Source organism: Tachypleus tridentatus, chromosome 10 (genome assembly GCF_004210375.1).
Source record: "Tachypleus tridentatus isolate NWPU-2018 chromosome 10, ASM421037v1, whole genome shotgun sequence".
Classification (NCBI taxonomy): domain Eukaryota; kingdom Metazoa; phylum Arthropoda; class Merostomata; order Xiphosura; family Limulidae; genus Tachypleus; species Tachypleus tridentatus.
This window is the reverse complement of record NC_134834.1, coordinates 27875098-27898879: the sequence shown is the minus strand read 5'-3', so window position 1 is coordinate 27898879 and position 23782 is coordinate 27875098. Positions and strand designations below refer to the sequence as shown.

Genomic DNA, 23782 nt, shown 5'->3' with positions numbered 1-23782 from the left:
TTTACCAAAATTTGTATGGCGTTTCAATGGGAAAATTTCAGTCTGCGTTTTGCAGTTTGTTTCTCTTACATGTAATTATAAAAAAAAAAAAAAAATCCTGACCTAGTATGACGTTTTATTAATCATGAATTTGCTTAACTTCCATATAGGGGACAGGTACTCCAGCTAGTATTAAATAAATATATCATTGTTATAAACATTGCAAGTATAATAGTGAAACTAAAGGTATAAATAAATGGTTAAGACCGCTAATAGGGAAAAATTAAATAACCAACATAAAGACCTAGAGAAATAATTAGGTTCCTTGACCGACATATTGACATCATAATTATCTTTGCCTTTCAAAGACTATCCATTTTTCTACAACATTCTTAATTATTTGATGGAATGACTTTCCAGTTTTCAACGACCAATGTTTTATAAATTAAGTTCATGATTTAATACGTCTCCTGTTCACCCTTCTAGGTTTTCCGCAATTATTGTTTTAAGAGACTGGTTGTTCAGAGACAATTACGTTAATCGTCTTGTCTTCAAAAGCACTGACAATTTTTAAAGTATAGAAAATGTCTACTTAGTGTCTTTCAGTTACAATGTTTAAAAGAAATTTCTAGAAGTCTTTCAGTTCGACTAGATTACCAGACATGTGTCAGAAAAATAGTTGTGTTTTTACCTGCTTTATTTGCTTATTTCAGGTCTCTGTAACATTATATACACGCCATTTACAGGAAGAGAAATATATTTATAAAGTAAAACTTGTGAAACAAAACTTTAGCATGTTTGTCCTAGTAATTTGTTAACTGTAAAGATTTGAAAATAGATTATCGATTCAGCACCCTCCGCAAGGGGCTCTAACTATATCATTGTTAGTACAAAGTTATACAACGAATCATTGCACTCTGTCCACCACTAGAGCTCAACCCTCAATTTTTATATATTTTTTTTTTAGCGTTATAAGTTCGTAAACTTACAAGTGATTCATAGGGAGGAGAAGGGATTTGGAACTTTTAAAATGAAACTTAACTGTACTTGCAGGAAAATACGGTCCTTTCAAAACATTATTTGTGTCATATTATCACTGAAGAAGGTAGGTTAGTGTTGGGATGTGTTACAATCAAAGAAATTAAGATTGATGAAAAACTAATAGAACCATTTTAGATTATTTGAAAACTCAAAAAGCAGACAAGATTGTACAATATTCGTGCACATCAAAGAACATCTTAAACTTATGAACATTCATTTTTAAAACAACACATGTTCACCTCTTCTGTTTTAGTGATAGAATAAGGCAGCTTTTGCTCAGAATCACTTAAATGTGTGTGTATATATATGTTTTTATCACATCGTAGGCTTCGTTGGAACTGTTGACTAGCAATGGAAATCATTCCGTTTTTGGTTCTGACATGTTATTTGATAGGAGCCACCTTAATTTGTGGAGGAGTCGGGTTGATATCAACCAATACGAGCTTCACACCTTGAAGCGATCGAATCCGTTGGGTTGCTTTTCTGCTTGTAGGGGTCGTGTCGATATTTACAGGGGGTATTTTAGTTGCAGTTGGTATCTTACGCCCCTGTAATGAGGCAAATGTGATTAAAAAAACAACAACAAAACAACTTCGCTAGAAGCCTGCTTTTTCGACCCTGTTTCCAAAGTGGGCAATGAGATAACAGAAAACACCAAGAACGCCGACTACCATGGCCCATGGTGGACTTTATGAAGAGCAAAAGTTGTATAAGAATTTTTAAGAGCACTAAAACATGTCAGTCTTACAAATTCACCCACCCTAGTACATGCCCTCACTGCTCTCTGGTATGCAGCAAACCTTTGATTTCCTACCAGATGGCGGAAAATGTTAGCGAGAGTCTTTCAGTGTAGTAGCGCGTCGATAATCAAACTAATGACAAATTTCCAAGCTTGGAAAATTTACCTTTCCTTATCCGTTTGGAAGCTTTCCAAGTTCACAACCAGAACTAAGATCGGTTTGTTTTTATTTAGTCGCCACTGATTGTTGGAAATGACAAGTTTTACTTTCTTAATTTGTATTCATGATAGTTTCTATAATTGGTTATTATTTCTTCTTATTTTATTATTGGATGGATGTATTTTCCTTTTGTATACAATTGTATTTTAGAATAACAGATACTTTATTGTATGTGCATTTGTTTTCTCTTTGATCTCAGGTTTATTTCTGTTTATCAAATCAAATTATTCATTTAGTTTGGTTTCTTTTGAATTTCACGCAAAGCTACACCATGGCTATCTGCATTAGCCGTCCTTAATTTAGCAGTGTAAGACCAGAGGGAAGGCAGCTAGTCTTGGGCTACTCTTTTACCAACGAATAGTGAGATTGACCGTCACATTGTAAAGCCCCCACGAATGAAAGAATGAACGTGTTTGGTGCGACGGGGATTCGAATCTGTGTCCCTCGAATTACAAGTAGAGTGCCTTAACCATCTGGCCATGCCGGGCCAGGCTCAGTGATAAGTTGGGTGGCTTATAACACTAAAAACCGGGATTCGATACTAGTAGTGAGCAGACCACAAACAATCCATTGTGTAACTTTGACAACAAACAAACAAAATGAATAAAAATAATAGCAGTTGGCCGCTGTATTATATAAAGAAAGGCAATATCTGTATCTCAGAACGGCTGGTATGGATATTAATACTTTTATTGATAAGGAGAGAACATGAATATGACCTAGAAAGGTCGAAACGTTGTTCTCTCCTTATCAATAAAAGTGTTAGTACCCATACCAGCCGTTCTAAGATACATTTTTATTTCAAGTGAGTTTCTCGTCATCAAAAAAGACAATATATGTTAACAGAAACTTAGGTGGATAGTGTAAATCGAAAAGTTGGTACTAAACGCATAGAAACACCTATTTATCGTTAAGTCGAAACGCAATATCCTTCACTTTATCTGTGGGGGCTTACATATATAATAAAGAATTCAACTATTCGGTTAAGAGTAATCCCTTAGGCATTGAGTGCCACTGACTAGACGCCCTTCATTGGGATAGAAGCTTTAAATTAGGTCTGAGCCTCAGGAGCCCTTTTACCTAGCCATTTGACCCGTTTGATGTATTAGATAATATTCGAGTTGAAAATAGTGACATTATTAATAACCAGCAAGAATCGTGGATAGCGTTAATTACCTTATAGTCTGACGCTTTTGAGACTCGTGCACATCCTTTTTTTACAAGAGAACTGACTAGTTTTTAAAAAGATGGCACAGTTAATTTGTTTTTCAAGTTGGTACTTGAGTATAAATGAGGAACATGAGGTAATTCAAGGTCTGGTTTTCGAGTGTAGAGAGAACGTAGCCAGTTAGGCATCAAGGTCATTCGTGTTTTGGAGAAAAGCAGTTGAAATACGTTTTGTTATGCATTTCGCATAGGAAAATAAAAATTGCTTCAATTTTGTATCTCTCAGACACAAAAAAGTCTGGAAATAAAAAATGATATGGAAATAAATGTTTCCATATATTATCAAACGAAACTTTGTGAGTTTTACCATAAATTATTTTCGTATGAACGCTAAAAATTTGTTTCTTTTAAAGCACAAAGCTACACAATGCGGATATCGAAAACCGAATTTTTCGCACAAGTTTTCAAACGTACTGTTGAGCCACTAAAAGGAACATAAGTGTCAAATAACAGTAAGATTTAAATGTGTAATGTTTCTTTTTTATTTTACCCCTTCCCGCTCACCTACATACGTGTAGAGAAAAAATAAAATGTTCGGTAAGATACTGTTTTTACATCTTCGTCATAAATGTGTCGAAAAATATTCCAGTTAACAATAAAACCAAAAATTGAGAAAATATCTTCTGCTCGCTTCTTTCTTCCAAGTTACAGTTTAAACGCCGAAACCTGATAAAACCATTTCATAGCCATTGTTGACGTCTGTTTATTATTGTGTTGTCATGGTAACAAATCTGCAGCTGTTTCTTACTTTCACGACGCTGAGATGATTCTTTCAAAGAATTTTGATTTTTTTTTAACTATATTCGTTAATTAATAATAACAACTGGTAAGACGTTGTACGTCATACTCAAGAAGTCGGTAAATGTATAAGTATAAAAGTTAACTGCTAGTCTCCGGTAAGTGTCGTGGCGCTTTTACGAACTTCGAAGCTGGTTCTCGCTCATGACATCATGCATTAGTGTCAAAGTACTCTGTTAGAGGGCGCTCTGATATTCTGAAATAGTGACAAACTTCGTGCAACAGCAATTTTCAGAACTGCTTTTATTTTCGACTTACTTAGCTGTCATAAAATAGAGCAGTAGCAAAAGGTTGAGCTCAATAAAGGTAAGGCGTTCGTTTTATGATTTTTGTCTGTATATGTTACGTGTATCAAACCAACCTGATGCGAACAGCTCTTACCAACTTTGACAGTGCTGATTGCATGTTAAAGGGAAAATCAATACATTTCTTTAAGTCTTAAGAAATTAAATGAATTACCCATCATTCCTCAGTATGTCCGCTTTCCTTCAAAGAGTCAAAAACTAGTTTGACATTCAGTTTAAAATTATTAAATTGGGTACGTTTCATTTTTTACGTCATCTGCGAGTGTGGTTCTTGTCGTCTGTATCACGAGTCATTCAAACCAAATTAGACCCGGCATGGCCAGGTGGTTAAGGCACTTGACTCGTAATCCGAGGGTTGCGGGTTCGAATCCCCGTCGCACCAAACATGCTCGCCCTTTCAGCTGTGGGGGCGTTATAAGTGACGATCAATCCTACTATTCATTGGTAAAAATGTAGCCCAAAAGTTGGCGGTGGGTGGTGATGACTGGCTGCCTTTCCGCTAGTCTTACACTACTAAATTAGAGATGGTTAGTGAAAATAGTCCTGTTGTAGCTACGCGTAAAATTCAAAACAAACCAAACTAGATTAATCGCCGGCATAAAAATATGTTCATAATTTCAGGATAGATGAGCACATGGGTTATATGGGTCTACATACAAACTACCTTTCAGAAAGCTTGGTTGTAAGCAAGCACAAAGCTACACAAATGGTATCGAAACCCGGTTTCTAGCGTTGTGCGTCACTGGGATAAAGAGATAGAAAGCTTCTCAAATGATAGTAACGATGTCACCTTACACGTAGTCGGACACAGGTGGACAGATAATCGATTTGAGGACGTGCTCGAACGAATAATAAGCATGTCAACAGAAATCAATATTACGCTATCCATCAAACGAACTAAAAAATCTAACTGATCTATACATATATAAGGAATTTTGCTATGAGGAAAGAAACTCAAGATTTGTTGGGTTTTTTTAAATTTCGCGCAAAACTACTCGAGGACTGCCTGCGCTAGCCGTCCCTAATTTAGTAGTGTAAGACCAGAGGGAAGGCAGCTAGTCATCACCACCCACCGCCAACTCTTGGGCTACGCTTTTACCAACGAATAGGGGGATTGACCGTAACATTATAACGCCCCCACGGCTGAAAAAGCGAGCATGTTTGGTGCGACGGGGATGCGAACCCGCGACCCTCAGATTACGAGTTGCACGTCTGAACTCACCTGGCCATGCTGGACCGAGAAACTTAAGAAGTGGAAACTTCTACCATTAGATGTAGCCGGAAGAATATGTACTGTTATAATTGGTTATAACGAAAACAATAAAACACGAAATTTATTACTCCTACAATACATATTTTTTATGATTTTCCTGCTTGTTTCCATTTGTATTAACAGTTATAACCTATGATTTATATTTTACACTATTTATTTTATCCTTACAATTCAGTTATCATTAAATACAGTTGTATTTAATACAAAACGAACCTTATGACTCTAATCCTTTCATAGTACTCTACAGTTTGTGGTTGCGATGGTTCTTTTCTTTTATTGAAAATGATACTAGTATGTGTGTGTATATATATATATATATATGCGCTACTTTAGACGTATAATTAGATTTGAGGGTAGATTGGTAGAGATCCTGATGGGTGATAAGACCGAACCCAGTATACCATACTTCATATTAATGGACATAAAATATATCTAACAAAAATAAAACGCACAAGTATGATAAAAATATTTTTATATTTCGTGTAAAGACAAGTAGGAATCAATATATACGTAGCCTAGCTAGCTATATAGTAATATATAAAGTTTTAATGATACAAAACATACTGGCCCGACATGGCCAAGCGTGTTAAGTACAGATAGCCCTCGAGTAGCTTTGTGCGAAATTCAAAAAAACAAACAAACAAAAAAATACTAAATAAAGAAACTCAAAACTACAAAACCCGAGTCGCTTAAGATTTTTAAAAATTCTTTTCTTCTGTGGCTCAGCTTAGATAATTACAGTGATTTGCCTGATAAAATTTAAATTTATTATACTTTTATAAATACGGCTTCTGTTTTTATTGTTTATTTTTAACTTTTTATAGTTTTACTTAAATATCTTAAAATTTTGTGTTTTTCAGGGTTTCATTTTAATTTTATGTAGATACCTTTAAAATCTGTTTTGCGGAGTTTCCGCTTTTAATCTGTAATTTAATATACTAACACATTACATATTCTCTGCACGCTAATTTTCCTTATGGAAATAATAACAGGTTCAAAACATATACTCTTCAAAACAAGAAACGCAAAAGGGATATTTTTGTTATTTTAAAGAGAAATATATGTAATAACGTTACAAGCTCAGAGTATGTGATGTTACACGTGTTAAGGCACTGATTGTCAGACCAAAATGACAATAAAAGTTGTGCACTTTGAAAACGGAGGAAAACATCGGATTTTCACCAAAACGCATTCGTGTCCAATAAATCTGTTTGAGAGATCTGCATTTTCTGCAAGTGCAACATGTGCAAAATCCCTATAAAAGTGACGGGTTCTCGGTTTCCATAGCTCAGTGTTAAACCACCGACACGCAATATAGTTACGCCAAGACTGACTGAAGCACAACGCAACAACGCCATTGGTCGCTTGGAAGCAGGCGAATCTCGATCAGATGTTGCCAGAGCTGTGAATGTCCACCCAAGCACCATCACAAGGCTATGGAATCGTCACCAACAACATGGATCAACTCGTGACCGTCCACGATCTGACAGACCTCGTGTGACCACGCCCGCGCAAGATCGCAACATCCTGTTACGTCACCTTCGGGATAGGACCACCACTGCGACGTCTACTGCCTCAACCATACCAAGGCTGCGTAGGATTTCCGATCAGACAGTACGCAACCGTCTACGAGATTCTTAGGCCCCATGTGCAACCCATCATTGTGTACGTCAACGACGTTTTTCGACATGACAACGCCCATCTTCACACAGCCCGACTCACCACTGTCTTCTTGAGACACCACAACATCAACGTTCTTCCATGGCCCTCCAGATCACCAGATTTAAACCCCATCGAACATCTTTGGGACGAGTTGGACCGACGTCTGCGACGGCGACAACCTCAACCGCAGACTCTACCTCAGCTTGCAGCAGCTTTGCATTCCACAGGATGTGATTCGTCATCTCATCGCTTCCATGGGCAGGAGATGTCAAGCAGTTATTGATGCTGACGGGGGGCATACTCATTATTGACGTTGAGTGACGTTAAACATTAACTAGTGAGCGTGAACTTCGCCTTTGCAGACTTTGGATGTTCAGCAGTGAATGTGCAAAGTTTCACACATGTTATACAAAACTACCCGGAATAAACTTGTTAAAAATTTGTCTCATGTTTTGCCTTTTGCGTTTCTTTTTTTGAAGAGTATAGTTTTATTTATGTTAAATCTTTCTAAGAGCAGCTAATATTTTATATGAAACTATAAATACAAACTTACCACAAACGGACAAAATGTTTTTCGTTTTGTTTTTTCCTTCAGGTTAGTTATTCCAAAGCAATGCAGTCGTCATAAAAATAACCACAGATGTCATATCTAAATGTCCATTTCCAATTTCTTTTTCCGATGTTTATTGGAGAGAAAAAACGATTTCATTTTGTTGTTGTTTTTTTGTATCGGCAAGTGTTTTAACAGTTTGTCTGTTCAAACCGAAAATGAGAAACCCTAGTTATGTAATATGACTTTTATACACAAATAGTTTAGTAAAACTTGCAGTTTGAATTGGGTATTCCAATAACTAACATGAACAAAGAGAAAAAAATTCGACTCGCAATCTGACTGTCGCAGGTTCGAATCCCTGTCACACCAAACATGCTTGCACTTTCAGCCGTGGGGGCGTTATAATGTCACGGTCAATCTCACTATTCGTTGGTAAAGGAGTAGCCCAAGAGTTGACGGTGGGTGGTGACGACTAGCTGCCTTCTCTCTAGTATTAGGGAAGGTTAGCGCAGATATCCCTCGTGTAGCTTTGCAGGAAAGGGCTGAAAGGGCGAGCATATTTGGCGTGACGGCGATTTGAACCCGCTAATCTCAGATTAGGAGTTCAGCGTCCTAACCACCTAGCCATGCCGGGTCAAGAGAGAGAGATTTTAAAAACATCAGTAGATCAATCCTTCTATTTCATTGATTAACCGTATAGGCAGCGGCTCTTGCTGTCTTCTCCCTTGATAGCAGTCTTGAATCTGGTCTGAACGTAGTAGTTGCGAACCTGTTCGTTAAACCCCAGTAGTGTTAATATTTAGTTGTTGAAAATAACAAATAATGTTTTATCGACATGCTCTACTTATCAATACAAATTTGTTTTGAACATTTGCGCAAAACTAGGCAAGGATAATCTGCCCTAGCCATCCTTAATTTGTAACTATAGACTCAATGGAAAGCAGCTAGCCAGGAACACCCTCCGCCAATTCTTGCAACACTGTAATCAAATAGTGTTATCACTTGAGGTCCTCTAATCATACACTGTAACCTTTTGAAGTACTTTAATCGAATAGTGTGGTTTGACTGTCACTTTTATAACACTCACGGTTCGAAAGTATGAAGTGCGATTAGGCACAGTATGACCCAACCTACAGTTCACCACGTCTAGTCCTTCAATCAAGCAAGTATCTAATGTTCAATGAACCAATCTCAGTAAATATTTTGTTTTAGAAGTGAGTGCTATGTTGTATTTATCTTTCCAATAATTAATCCCAAGTGACGCTAAATGTTATTTCTAAACTAAAAAAAATAAATCAACCTTTGGTTATTTTTCTCAATACTTCTTATTATGACACATTCATTTCTGAAACGTTATAAGTGTAAACTGTTGGTCAAATTTTAGTTCGACCAAAGGAAATAACGTTCACGTTTCCAAAATGCCAGAAATCATTAGATTCCGTTCTGTTATGTAGATGATAAAAAATATGACAAACAGCTGACTTAGGACTCATTTTATTAACACGGTAAGCCTTAGCTGTGTTACAGCGTGATGTTACTTAATTAAAAAATTTCGAACGTTAAAGTAATTTAATTAAATTCAAGTTAATTGGAACTTTAGTGATACGACATCAACTATGTTACGTAACAGCAACAGTACACTCTATTATTTAATTATTTTTAGCCTTATCATATTTTGTGTATTGTTAAGTCGTTGTTTAACCTTTCACAGTACATTCGTGAATGAAGTAACCATAATTGAGTAGTACACCCTACATAGTACAGTCGCAGACTGTTACATAATAACGCCTGTTTAACTACACCTAACTGTCACAGTGTGTCAAATATTTTTTTAAACGACACCTTACATTGTAGGCTCACAAAATATAATTTTGTAGACTCATAAAAATAATTATTATGCAACTGTGCTCAACAGAATATCTTCGTTTAGTGTTAGATAACGATAGTTATTTAACTACACCTTCTGTATAATTCTCGCGGACTGCTAAGTAACTAATTCTTTAGTTACACCTACACGCAGAATACTCGCAGTCTATTTAATAACAATAATTATTTTAAACACGCAACGTAATGTGCTAACAAACTTTACAATAATATCAAGTGTTTAATTAGGCCCGCCATGACCAGATGGTTAACGCACTCGACTCGTAATATGAGGGTCGCGAGTTAAAATCCCCGTCACACCAAATATGTTCGCCCTTTTAGCCTAGGGACCTTATAATGTTACGGTCAAACCCACTATTCATTGGTAAAAGAGTAGTCCAAGAGTTGACAGTGAGTGGTGATGACTAGCTGTTCTCCCTCTTGCAAAATTGGGAACGGCCAACGCAGATAGCCCTCGTGTAACATTGCGAGAAATTCAGAAACAAACAAACAAAAAAATCCCAGTGTGTTCAGAAGTTATTAAATAATAATAGACTCAGTATAGCAAAAAATAATTAACCTTATGTGTAAGTTACTTTGTGAACTTACCTTTTAAACGTTTAATATTATTTGTACAATATCAGAAATATCACAGAAATATTTTATTTTAATTTTACTTTTGAAAAATCCAGTGGAAGCCCTCTATAGCAGCCACCTTCGGGACTGAGACAAACTGGCCTGATTAGAGGGGTTCCACTGTACATAATTAGGAATTATGTAAACAAAAAAAGGGACTGTGATTGAATGACCGCTTTCAAGGGGTGACCGCTTAGAAGGGTTCCACTGTAACATAAAAATTGCTGTTTTATGTGTCAAAATAAGAAATTTTCAAGAAATTTAAAAATGTTTGTAATTAATCACCAGGCTACACAACGTATATCTGTTCTCTGCCCACCAGAGGTATCGAAACCCGGATTCTAGCGTTGTAGGTCCGCAGACATGTCGCTGTACCCCTGAGGGAAGGCTTAAGAATGTTGTAACACTACCGTGTCAAGTTTTTATACTTGTTCATTCGGTTTTATAAAAATAACGAATTTAATTAAACTTAGTCATATGATCATAAAATAATCCATTTATTGTTGTTATTATTACTTCAGCACACTACTAATGGAGCTAGAAGTTTAGCTCGCTGAGTTGTATTGGTTTGTTTGAATTTCGCGCAAAGTTACTCGAGGGCTATCTGTGCTAGCCGTCCCTAATTTGACAGTGTAAGACTAGAGGGAATGCAGCTAGTCATCACCACCCACCGCCAACTCTTGAGCCACTCTTTTACCAACGAATAGTGAAATTGACCGTCAAATCATAATTCCCCCCACGGCTGAAGGGGTTAGCATGTTCGGTGTGACAGGGATTCGAACCCCCTAACCCTCAGATTACGAGTCGAGTGCTTTAAGCGCCTGGCCATGTCGGGCCAGTTATATTGGTAAGACTCTTATTAAGCACTTTAATTATCACGCCATCAAACTTCTGATTCTTAACAGCTGTGTTATTTATTACGTTGTTAAACTTCAAGTGGCTTGAATAATCCTGTTAAAAAAAAACAATATAAACAGTGCGTATAAATATTTTATATTTCAATTTTTTTTTTCATTTTTTTAGAAATCTAAATAAAGTAGAATGTTTTGTGTGTATGTGTACTGGAAATTTGGTTACTTTTAATATCAGTGGAAGTCGCCACTTGAAGAGAGCACCGTTTAGTGCGTTCTGAAATCAAATAAGGAACAGTTAAGAAAGTATTTCTTTTGAAATAAACTAATCTGTGTACAATTAAAGATGCCTAATATACAGTTGACTGCTTTGTTGATTGACGAAATATTTTGACGTCAGGAGAAAATTTAATGCATGTTTCATACATCTATAACCTGTTGGCCAATACGTCATATTCTTTAAAAGCGTTTTTTACCCTATTCTTTCTTTTAACAGTTGCTCTAGCTCGCAATGTGAGTTGGAATACAAAACAGTTTTTGTTATATTTTCTTGATTGTGAAGCTTTGTACTTTGTTTCTAGTGCTGCAAGTCCGCAAACATACCACTGTGTCACTGGAAGGCATTAGGCTTATTGTTTGTTTGTTTGAAGTTAGTCGCAATTTGTTTGTTTGGAAATTTCGCACAAAGCTACTCGAGGGCTATCTGTGCTAGCCGTCCCTAATTTAGCAGTGTAAGACTAGAGGAAAGGCAGCTAGTCATCACCACCCACCGCCAACTCTTGGGCTACTCTTTACCAACGAATAGTGGGATTGACCGTCACATTATACATCCCCACGGCTGGTTTAGCGCGACGCGGGCGCGAACCCGCGACCCTCGGATTACGAGTCGCACGCCTTACGCGCTAGGCCATCCCGGGCCGTTAGTCGCAAAGCTACACAATTAGCTATCTATGCTTTGCCCACCGCGGGTATCGAAACCCTATGTCAGATATACCACTGTGTCACTGAGAGGCTATCAGGCTCGTTAATAAGATTATTTTGCATTGCTAGCTTAATACATACGTTTACAAATATTTTTATATGATTTACACAGAAGGTCAACACTGTTATTTCTTTAGTGCTGCTTTCGTTAACAATATTGGTAGAAATGTTTAATACCATTACGTTTTTAAAGATTATTTGCTTCGCTTATTTATTATATTGGTTTAAAACTAGCCTAAATCTCCTAAGCTTACCTTTACCTCGTGATAAATTATTAAGTTTACGGCCGAAAATACCATTATTAACGAGAATACTCAACTGATAAAATAGTACATATTTTTATAAGCAGGACGTAAGAACGGTGTGCTTATGTCTTACTCTTTGTCCATCTGATTTTGTTTTCTTTTTTTCAATTCAATTACATATTTTGCTTTAGACAGTAGTTCATGTTAATTAATAGTAGAATTAGATACATTTTAGTGCAAGAACATTTATACAATGTGTCAGTTATAAAACGTTAATGTGTTCAGAGCTTCCGAACACAAAGTTTGTCTTAAAATATCCATAAATTCAAATCACAGAAGTGTGTCCAAAATGGGAATCTCCCTTGCAATTAACAGCACTAGGACAAAGAAAGATCAACGTGAGACGTCAGAACTATCTAGAGAAAGACCTGCAATAAGTCGTACTTCAGCCGTAGTAAGCAAAGTGCGGCATATTGTAACAGATAAGAATCTATGAATGCACAGATTAGTTGCAAAAGTTGTCCTAATGATTTAGGCAACAGTAGGTAGCATAATCAAAAAGGATCTCTGTCTGGAAATGAAATCAATAAGGTATAGGTCACAGAGATAAATTTATCCACAGCATCTTCTGCAGCAGCCTCAAGGAACTGAAGAATGAAACTTACATTCATGCTATTCCAAATGAAGTCGCCCGACAGTCGATTTGTTAGCGTAAATGGCGGATGGTAACGATTAGCTCTTATTTCTAGTCCATAATTCAAAATGAAGGAGAGTAATAGATACCCTTAGCAGCTTTACCATAAATGCTAAACAAATCTTTTTTAACTGTGAAATAAGATTCCCTTTGCACGAGTGCAACTTTTGTTGTTGTTGTTTTGTAACATGAGAATTCCACATGTTTACTAATTCATGTTAAAGTTTTTATCTTATTATTATATTTTTTTACAAGCTATCACTTTGTGTTTAATCTCCCGCTCAAAGTGTGTGTGTGTTTTCTTATAGTAAAGCCACATCAGGCTTTCTGCTCAGTCCACTAAGGAGAATCGAACACCTGATTTTAGCGTTGTAAATCCGTAGACTTACCGCTGTACCAGCGGGGAAACCGATCTAAGTAATCTAAACGTTAAAATATATTTTTGGTTTGCAAATACAGTTATTGTGGAAAAGAAAGATGTCTTTTGAAGTAAGAAAATTTAAGAAAAAAACACTGAAACTCAATATAAGCCAAAATATTCAGCTAATTGTAGTACACGAATATTTAAAAAAAAATTAATTTGGTAAAATTGAGGCACGTGTGCAATTTTTTTAAATTATCATTAGTCTTATAAGAAAGTTCCAGAAATCCATAAAGAATTTAATAACGTATGTAATACTCTTTAATCTCATGTCGTGATTATACGATAAATGCACGAAGTACAGACCTAGTGACGTAGTATTAAAAATAAAAATACATGTATCATAATCTTCAAGCATCACGCGCTCTATTGTTCCTGCTACACGCTCGTCCCTTAGCAACGAATAAACAAAATCAAAACATCAAATCTTCGTGCTTTTATGACATTGGTCAACAATATGCCCTTATAAGCTGTTGCATAAAACTATCAATATGTTTTCGTATATGTTAATTAGATACATGCCTTGTTTCTAAAAATAATAATATCCACAATGGAATTATATTTTATAACCCAGAGTTATGTCTTATAACCCCAAATAATCGTGTCTTATAAACTGAAGCGCTTGAAGACGCCTTAGGAAGGTAATTATTAGTTGGTAAAAAAGTAGCCCAAGAGTTTGTGGTGGGTGGTGATGACCAGCCGACTTCCATCTACTTTTACACTGCTAAATTAGGGATTACCTTCATGTAGCTTTGCGCGAAATTCAAAACAAACAAACAAAAAAAACGAAATATAAAAATATGATTAAAAATTTAATATCTTACAATTAATTCTGCCGTATTATGAATTTTGCAACGTTTCGTAAGGATTTAGGAATCACTACTTGGTTTTTGAAAAGACACTCAAGAAACAGCTCGGGTAACAGTAGCCTTAATCATTAAGTTAGTTAGTTATCACCATTAGATTCCATCAAGGAACGTAGGGCCGCAATCGCTTGCGGATTCTTCAACAGGTATTTAAGTGAGCAGGTTGTTAGCCCGCTGCACCGAGCCGTCCCTAATTTAGCAGTGTGAGACTAGAGGGAAGGCAGCTGGTCATCACCACCCACCGCCAACTCTTGGGCTACTCTTTTACCAACGAATAGTGGGATTGACCGTCACATTATACGCCCCCACGGCCGGGAGGGCGAGCATGTTTAGCGCGACGCGGGCGCGAACCCGCGACCCTCGGATTATGAGTCGCACTCCTTACGCGCTTGGCCATGCCAGGCCATAATCATTAAGAGATTGCAGTAATTTTTAAATTATCGAAGATTTTTATAGTTTTATTTTAAGAATTTTCCTTAAAAACTCCACACGACATATTTACACAGCCACTCTAATTTTAAACTGATTAACTAGGAAAAAGGCAGTTAGTCAGTAGCACCTACCGTCAACTCTTTGGATACTCTTCTCTGACCAGAAATTTAAATGTGAAAGTCACTGTCAAAGCTCATTTGTAGCTCTAAAATGCGTTTTTGAACAAGTCGTGAACCATGGATCCTTTGTGTCAGTCTTGACCCTAAAATTCTCAAACCATTTGTTTAAAAATATTTTGATATAGATAATTTGGAGACAGGGGGAAGGAACTGAGAATAAAAAGGAAAAATTGGGAAACTATTCTGTCTTTTGACATTTTGTAAGAAAGGATAATGTGTATAGATGTGAGAAAGTCGCAAGAAACTCTTGTTCCAGAGACTTTCGGGAACTTGTTATGGCATTTAATACGACTCTATATTTCCATTGTATGCCTGAGAACGGCGTTACGTTCGTTGCTACCACAAAACTTTCAGTTAATCTTTAATGAAATAGTTTTAAATTTTCAAATCCATTATGTCGTAAGGAGAACTTTGTTCGTTTGTTTTGTTTTTCAGCATTAGAATTTTCCAACTTTGTTTTTCTTGGTGAACCTGGTGTTTGTTTGCCGTCAACTCTGAAGGTGAAAATTTAGTTTTTAACACCCTTGTATTTTCCGTTTAGTCTTAAAGACAACCGCGAATTTTAAAGGGTTTTTTTGTCTTGTTTTTTAATTCTACATAAAGTTACTCTAGATTTGATGTGATTAACAACATCCATGGCCAACTTTTGGGCTATATATGTTCTTTGCCAACGAAAACTGGAATTTGAAAGTCGCATCTAACGCCCTAGCAGCTGAAAGGGCTCTGATTTCTATCCTGTGACCCGTAGATTTTAGTCGTTTGTTCCAACCTGCAGGTCCAGATCTTATTAATACTAGTGCCTTTTATTAAATTCTAAGGACAACTTTCGTTGTTGTTGTTTAATTACGTTAGTATTTTCCAATAAGCCTCCCGCTAGTACAGCGGTAAGTCGTCTACGGATTTACAACCCTAAAATCAGGGGTTCGATTCCCCTCGGTGGGCTCAGCAGATAACCCGATGTGGCTTTGCTATACGAAAAACACACACACATTTTCCACTAAGGATAACGTCAAGTTTTAATCAACCTTATAATTATCTATTAAATCTTAAAACAGCTTCTTATTTTGCTAATGCTAAAGTTTCCCATTAAGCCTTAAGGACTACCCCAATTTTTATTGACCACATAGTTTTCTGTCCAATTCTGAGGACAATTTCAGTTTTTGTTAATATCTAGGTTTTATAGCAGAATATGGTTGAAGTAAAAACTATTTCGGAAATGCTCTTTTGACATACAACATGCATCTTCCATATTTCTTCACGTTTTTCTCCGTGACTTTTTACAGATTTGGCAATTTTATTTTTTTTTAATAGAGCAGCTAACTGACAGTTGAAGCACTGTAATGAAACCGGGAATACGAGGGTGTTATGGAGCCTCCTGTGCGGCTACGCTCACTGGGATCTTGGTGGTCGCTGCTGGAGTGATAGCGATGGTCTTATCTATTTTCCGATCAACTACTGTTACAGACCACAATAGCTGGTGGTTCCTTGTAGGTGTTTTGGCAGCTGGGTTTCTTTGTCTGACACTAGGATTCTTAGGATGTGCGTTTGGATTCTGTTGCCACCTGGCGGAAACTTCAAACGAAGCAGCTGTCCATCCAGTTGAAGACAGGAAGATTTTACCTTCACAACCAATTACTCCTTTCCATACAGCAGTAGCTCCTCCTCCATTCATGTATCAGCCACCATCTGGACACATTCAGGCCTGGTCCCCTTACCATCAGGAATCAAATAATCTACCCCCTCCCATCCAACAGATGGCACCACCAGCGGTGGTCGAAACTTAAGACAAATTTTGATATCAAAAACATTGATCCATTTGACAACGTCACAGGCCGTAATAGTTTTTGTTTATTATTTCTGGGACATAAAAGAGGGATAAGACAATTAAGCTGTTAGTTTAGCAAACTTTAAATAAAACTAATGACTGAAACGTAAATAAAACAATTTGACCAATACTAGGATTTTCTTCACGGCTGATTTAAATTAGGTTATGCTGCCAAATAATTAGGAATACATTCCTTTCAATTATTAATATCAGTGTTTTAATAAAACGTAATGAGTTAGACCATCACTTCAGCAGTTCACTGCTCTAAGGACAACCAACTGTCGAAAACTTAGCAAATGAATCCGGAGAGGTCTGAGTCAATAGTCCCCCACTGGGACAACGGTAAGTCTACGGATTTACAACGATAAAATCAGGGGTTCTATTCCCCTCGATGGACACAGTAGATATCCCGATGTGGCTTTGCTATTAGAAAAACGCACATTGACTCAATAGGTGTGCAGGGTTTCTACAGTCCATTTGTCTGGAAAACAATTTAAAGAATTTAATTCAAGGATACTTTTGATGTGTTACCATTGAAAATTCTTTAAGAATCATCTCAAGATTTAGAATCTCGAGAAAACTTTGAGCACTTCGCTACGTATGTCATCTTCTCGCATATTTCCTAATTGATAATGAAAAATGAGGAAGTTAATGGGACTAATGGATTACACAGATTTTAATATTTTGGTATTTTTTAAAAATTCTAACCACGGAACCAGTTGAGAATGATGGTGGGTGGCATCAGAAGCGAGCTTTCCCTTTGTTTTACAATAGCCCACAAAATATTAATTCTATAGGAATCATGTAACCACTCCAGAGGGCGTTTTAACCAATAACGTTGATTTTCTGATTTTGTTTTGTTTGTTTGTTGTTAAGCATAAATAAAAGGGCTTATCTGGGCTTTATCCGCCACGGGTATCGAAACCCGGTTTCTAGAAGTATAAGTTTGCAGGCATACCACTGTGCCTCTAATCTTCTGACACAACATGGCATACAGAATGACATATCTTTTGATATTGTGCTTGTACTTTTTTTTTTTCCTTAATGGTTGGATTAGCTACTAGACTAAACTTCTGTAACTATTGTCTGACGTAAGCTTTCTTAGTCCCCTTGAAGAACGTTTAGGTATCTTAAATGTTTGGTATGATCCCATAGCTAATAATAATATGTCATAGAAAACGTTTTGGCTTTAGTACAACCTCATAATAAATTAGGAGAAATGTATCGGTTAGCAATTAGTCATAGTAAAAGTGTTGGTGTTTACCACAACAACCAGAAAAGGATGTTGTGAGAAACATTTCAATATTTAATTCAACAGTATAATTAATTAAAAGAAATATGTCAAAGCAATGGCGCTGGATAAGGCATACAAAAAGTTTAATATTTTATAAGAGCAATACACACTACAGATATCTGAATGGATCATATGTTTTGATATCGGAACCTCTGCCTCTAGAAGGGGGTTTTCCTGTAGTAACGTGGCATCAATATATATTGTAAGTCATAAATAAACTTTAAGGCTTTTAGTCAACGTAAATTATTAAAACAGTACCTGTTTCATTTATCGTAATGGAGATTCAAGTATGCTAAGTTTTGGACTTAATTAAGGCAAATCTATTAAGTGTCGTTACTGGTAAATAACTCTTAGCACAAAACTGATGTAGTTTGCTTTTTCCTTGTGTATATATATATTTCCTTAAAACGAATTTTTCGTGTCGTCATTTGTGGTTTCGCATATTGTTGATAGTTAATGACAGATTTTAAGATATATATTTAACTAAATATTTTCCACTTTTTCTAATAATAAACCGTTTATATATTGGATCACTGTCCTTATACGTGTAAATGTAAAAAAAATGTTCGATTTTAATTCAAAAATATCATTAAATAATGTAAAAATATGAAGTGTGTAATTATCTGTTGTTTTTCTTTGTGTGCTCTCTAAGGTGGTGGTAGTAAAACACAACGAATGAACCCCAGGTTTTGGCTATTTAGCTAAAATACAATATAAGGTCTCTAAAATCAAAAGCATATCGCTAGAGCTAAAGGTGGTATTGTGGATTGTTTGTAAAGAATTAAATACGTAGATGATGCATTACTACTCATTCTGTAGCTTTGCACGAAATTCATCAAAACACCAAAGCCAATCTACTTATCCTCTATCGTTTTAATGTTCGAGGTCGGCAGTATTTTAACCTAAACTAACCCTCACAAAAGTATGAAAAATATTACTAAATATATGGTACTATTAATTAATAATTTCAATATACATTTATGTTGATCGTTCTCGATCTTAGGGTTTTACACTTGAGGTGTAATTCGTTAACTCAAACAAAAAAAAACCTTCCAAAACTTAAAGTACTAGAAAAACAACATAAAAATATATATGGTATAGTATTTGATTATTTAGTGGAAAACAGAAATTAGTGGTATTTCAAATATTATTAGGACTATTTTATTGTGTTTTTGGTTAAGTGTGACAACTAACGAAACACCTAGAGGGAGAAATCTTAAGATTTTATAAAACTTTTTTGCAGCGTCCAAACACTCATGTTGTGAAAACAAAAACTATTTAAGACGGACTCACAATAAAGATATACTGTGCTCGAAGATTAAATATATATTATTGGACAAAGTATTAGTTTGAATTCTAAGTGTGAGATATCTTGTTGTATGCATTACTAATATATTTTCACGCAACAAGATGGCAAAGTTGACATATTTGTATTAGTTCTGAACACTTGAGTGAAATGAGTAAAAGCTATTTCAAGTTTAGCTCTAACTAAACGTATAATAACCAGCATATGAATTTATCAAAGAACTTTCCAAAATTACGCTGTGTTAAACAATGGTTTAATCGAGAACTATTAGGTTAGAAACGATCAGTAAGTTACTTTCTAACAATGGTTAATAAAATTTTAAGTTATGTATTGTTAGAACGTATTATAACCTTACACCCACTTAATGAAATATGTTACTTTTAAACATGATTATATTCAATGATTAACAACACAGATAGCAAAGCAGGCTTTAGAAATACGTTAGAATGCAAGTCTTTTGCTTGGACAAATTCGAAAAAGTAGAGAATCTAGAGATAGACATGAGCAGAGACGTTGTATGGAATAACTTGTTTAAACAAAATTTTAAAAAATACTTCAACAGAAACAGCTTATATCTCACACACACAAAACACGTAGTTAAAACATAACATCGTAAGTCACAATATTTCTTCATATATTTTTCGGATAAGAAATTGTTCCGCCATTTTTCTTTCCGTTTATCTTGTACATTATCATACAAGAGAAAAAATAATAATATTCTGAAATATACTGAAATGATGTAAGAGATGTATCTTAAGGATTTCATTAGGCTTAAACTCCTACAGTAAAAGTTCACTGTTTAATAAGTAATGATCTAAAGAAAAAAAGCCACATCAACTTTTACTTTCAGAAATTCAAGTGCAAATTTTATGGTAGATCTTTATCAAGGAAAAACGAAAAGGAGGAAGTAACAGCAATAATCTGTTTGGTAAATGTTCTTTCATCGATCAAGTCATTGTCTCTCTGTGTTACCTTTACTTCTGTATACCAAGCTTGAATAGATCAACTAGCTAACGATGGATATCAAACGTCTGCTTAACAACATTATCGAGCTCTTTCGAACAACGATCAATTTTCAATGATGGTTCGGTTAAACATGAAAGAACAAATCCTGCTGTTTGAAGAATTGGAAATCTTTTAGAGCAGTCGTGAGTCTGGTACTTGTACATTGAATGACAATCAAGTAATATTCAAGTTAGTGATTTTACTCAGAATGGTAACAGTTTCGTTTAAGACAACTTTACCTTTATTTAAGGATCAATTGTCGTTAAAAATACAAATTGTTTTTGCAATGGACGACATCTATTGATGTAACCTAATGTATGTTTTGTTCATCTCCTTTAATTCAGCAGTAAATGATGCAATTTAATACCAACTGATTTCTTCCCCAACGTACATGATTTTACTTTACGATAAATTAATTACAAAATCCTTCTCCCAAGTGAGATCCTCCAAATTAACCCCACCTCTTCTAAAAAATTACATTCTTATATTTACTTGAATTATACTTCCCATTTCCTCTCAATTGTTTACTCAATTCGCTGTAATAAAATAGAGGATCTCACGTTACTTGAAATCGATTTCCTTTACCATACAAAAATATTTTGGTTTATTTTTAAGTCTCTGTAGTCTCATGATACTACACCATAAAAAGTTATTTATGATTTCATTCGTTTCATGGATAAGTAAGAGCTAGGAATTTTGTTAAAAACACACACACACACATATATATATTCTTTTTACACGTCTTCCCCCTCCACAGTGATTGATAGAGAAGTCATCAAATAAGTCTCCTAAACGTTACCAGTGACGAGCAAGATGATCCTATAGTTTGTCTATCTAGCATCAGCACACACTGGCAGTATCTTATTGGCACATTGTAGAACAGGAGTATGAATATCTAAAAAACTATCAATGTAAACTTTCTTTACTTCATTTATTCATTAGAACGTATATAAAGTTTAATAACAGAAGAATGAAAATTTATTTAACTACATTCTAAACTATTTACCAAAATGGAAGACTATCTAGCTCTACGTTGGACATCTAATTGCTATTTAAAAATAACCATATACTGTGAAATGCCTAAGTACAAAATTGTAACGGGGTCGGTCAAATATACCAACCTCATAGTTAGAGTCTATAACAATAAGAACAAATTTTGACTCCACATGCTTTACACTGTACGCAAGTTCTAGGCTCTTAGTTGTATCACATTGATCCCTACCCTGTCACTACAATGATATTATGATAAATAAACTGCATAACAGTAGTCAAGAGTATATAACTTCCAATTACAGTAATATTAAAGTTAAATATGCATTTTACAATGTAACATTAAATTTTAATATTAAAAATTTTGTAGTGATGATCTACATATACCTGTATAATCCCTATATTCTTACTTGCATTCTTTTAGGCACTACCGTCCCTATATAATTTTACATTTATAAAATATTGTTTTGTAACGTTCTTTCCCCCGATTAAAAGTGAGTGTATTATGTGAATGTGTGTAATAAAACTGGATATTATTTAAATTTATTTTTTACTTCTTCACTTTGTACATAATATAGATATTGGCTCCTTAGAGACACCAATTGTATAATGTACAAAGCATTACATATTCAACATGTTACAGTCATCTAATATTCAGTATTGACTGACAATTCCTGTTTAATCTCGTACTTGACCTTTTTAAAGGAGCACCATATTGTTGTTTCAAAAAAACAAAACAGAAATTAACTAAAAAGGGTAATGATTATATCGTTTACACAAAAATTATTAATTTATTTTTTAATTACTACTAGTTATTAAGACTAAACGAAGCAATGGCATCCTGCATTGTGGCCCAGCATGGCCAGGTGGGTTAAGGCGTTCTACTCGTAATCTGAGGGTCACGGATTCTAATCCTCGTCGCACCAAACATGCTCGCCCTTTCAGCCGTGGGGTCGTTATAATGTACGGTCAATACCACTATTCATTGGTAAAAGAGTACCCCAAGAGTTGGCGGTGTGTGGTAATGACTAGCTGCCTTCCCTCTTGTCTTACATACTGTTAAATTGGGGACGGTTAGCACAGATAACCCTCGTGTAGCTTTGCGCGAAATTCAAACAATCCTGCACTGCCCCGACACTGACGTTATTAATAATTAGTTGTAAGGATCTCGATTAAAATAATAATAATTAGAAAGGTAAACAATTTATGGGTTGGTCACTTTTTAGTTTGGTGTTCGAGCGATGGCTTCCTGCCATGTTTGGTAGAAAAAGAAATGAAATTGAGTGGCAATCCTCTTTAAAATAAAACTCGGTCATTGTTTAATTTTAGCTTGAATATTTGTATTATGTCTACTGAGTACCTTGAACATCTCTACATACAGTCCACGAACTCTACGATTCCATAAAATAAAAAACAAAAACATTACTAATTATATTTTTGTTACTTAATGACTATAATCTAATACAGCAGAGTTATCTAGTTTCAAAAATAACCTTTCAGAATCCAGCTTTGAAACAAAAAAAAAGTCAACAAAATATTTTTTCTATTATTTACGAACCAGACAGATAAAGTATAAATGTTACAGTATTTACATATAATTGTGATAAAGTGGAAGGCACTCTCAGTAACGTATTTCTATTTTAGTATTACACAAAACCAATACATCTTTCCACACTGAAACTCGCATCATACAAAACATGTATAACAAAGCCCAGTTCTTAACTCAAAGAATATTTTTAAAAATCGTATGTTTTTAAAGAAATTAAACAATAATACTAGAATTGTTTGTTTCTGCATTTCGCGCAAAACTACACGAAGGGTATCTGCGCTAGACGTCCCTAAATTAGCAGTGTAATACTAGAAGGAAGGCAGTTAGTCATCACCACCCACCGCCAACTCTTGGGCTATTTTATTACTAACGAATAGTGGGATTGACCACAACACTATAATGCTTGCACAGCTAATAAGTGTGACGAGGATTCGAACTTTCGAATTACAAGTAGTGCTTTAACCACCTGGCTATGCCAGGCCTTATAATACTAGAATTCGTGTTTGTTGTTTCAAAATGTTAGGACTGGACACACAGTAAAACCTGTCTAAGGAGGAATCGCATGGGACCAAATAAAATTTCCGGCTTAAGCAGGTTTTCTGGCATTTCCTTAATTATATATAATTTGTGATTAAAGTTATTATACTGTTTACGCTATATTTATTAGGCTAAGAACAAAAATAGACATTAAAAATATACACAAGTACACAAAATCTTAAATTTATTTGAAAAAAGTGTCCAATTTCAACCGTTTCGTTTTTTTAATGGGCTTTCTCATGCAGTTAAAAAGAGAAGGCTAGTTCTACGACCTTTTCATGAAGTTCATTTTTGAATACAATTTGATAGCG

At 35.3% G+C, this 23782-nt stretch overlaps 1 protein-coding gene across 1 annotated transcript; it reads left to right on the top strand.

Moving 5' to 3' along the window:
- The first annotated feature begins 4111 nt into the window (after positions 1–4111).
- Positions 4112–18649, top strand: LOC143228942 (uncharacterized). Its single transcript, XM_076460443.1, has 2 exons — positions 4112–4310; positions 16277–18649. The coding sequence occupies exon 2, from the start codon at positions 16306–16308 to the stop codon at positions 16747–16749; it is 444 nt and encodes a 147-aa protein (XP_076316558.1). The 5' UTR covers positions 4112–4310; positions 16277–16305; the 3' UTR covers positions 16750–18649.
- The last annotated feature ends 5133 nt before the right edge of the window (positions 18650–23782 follow it).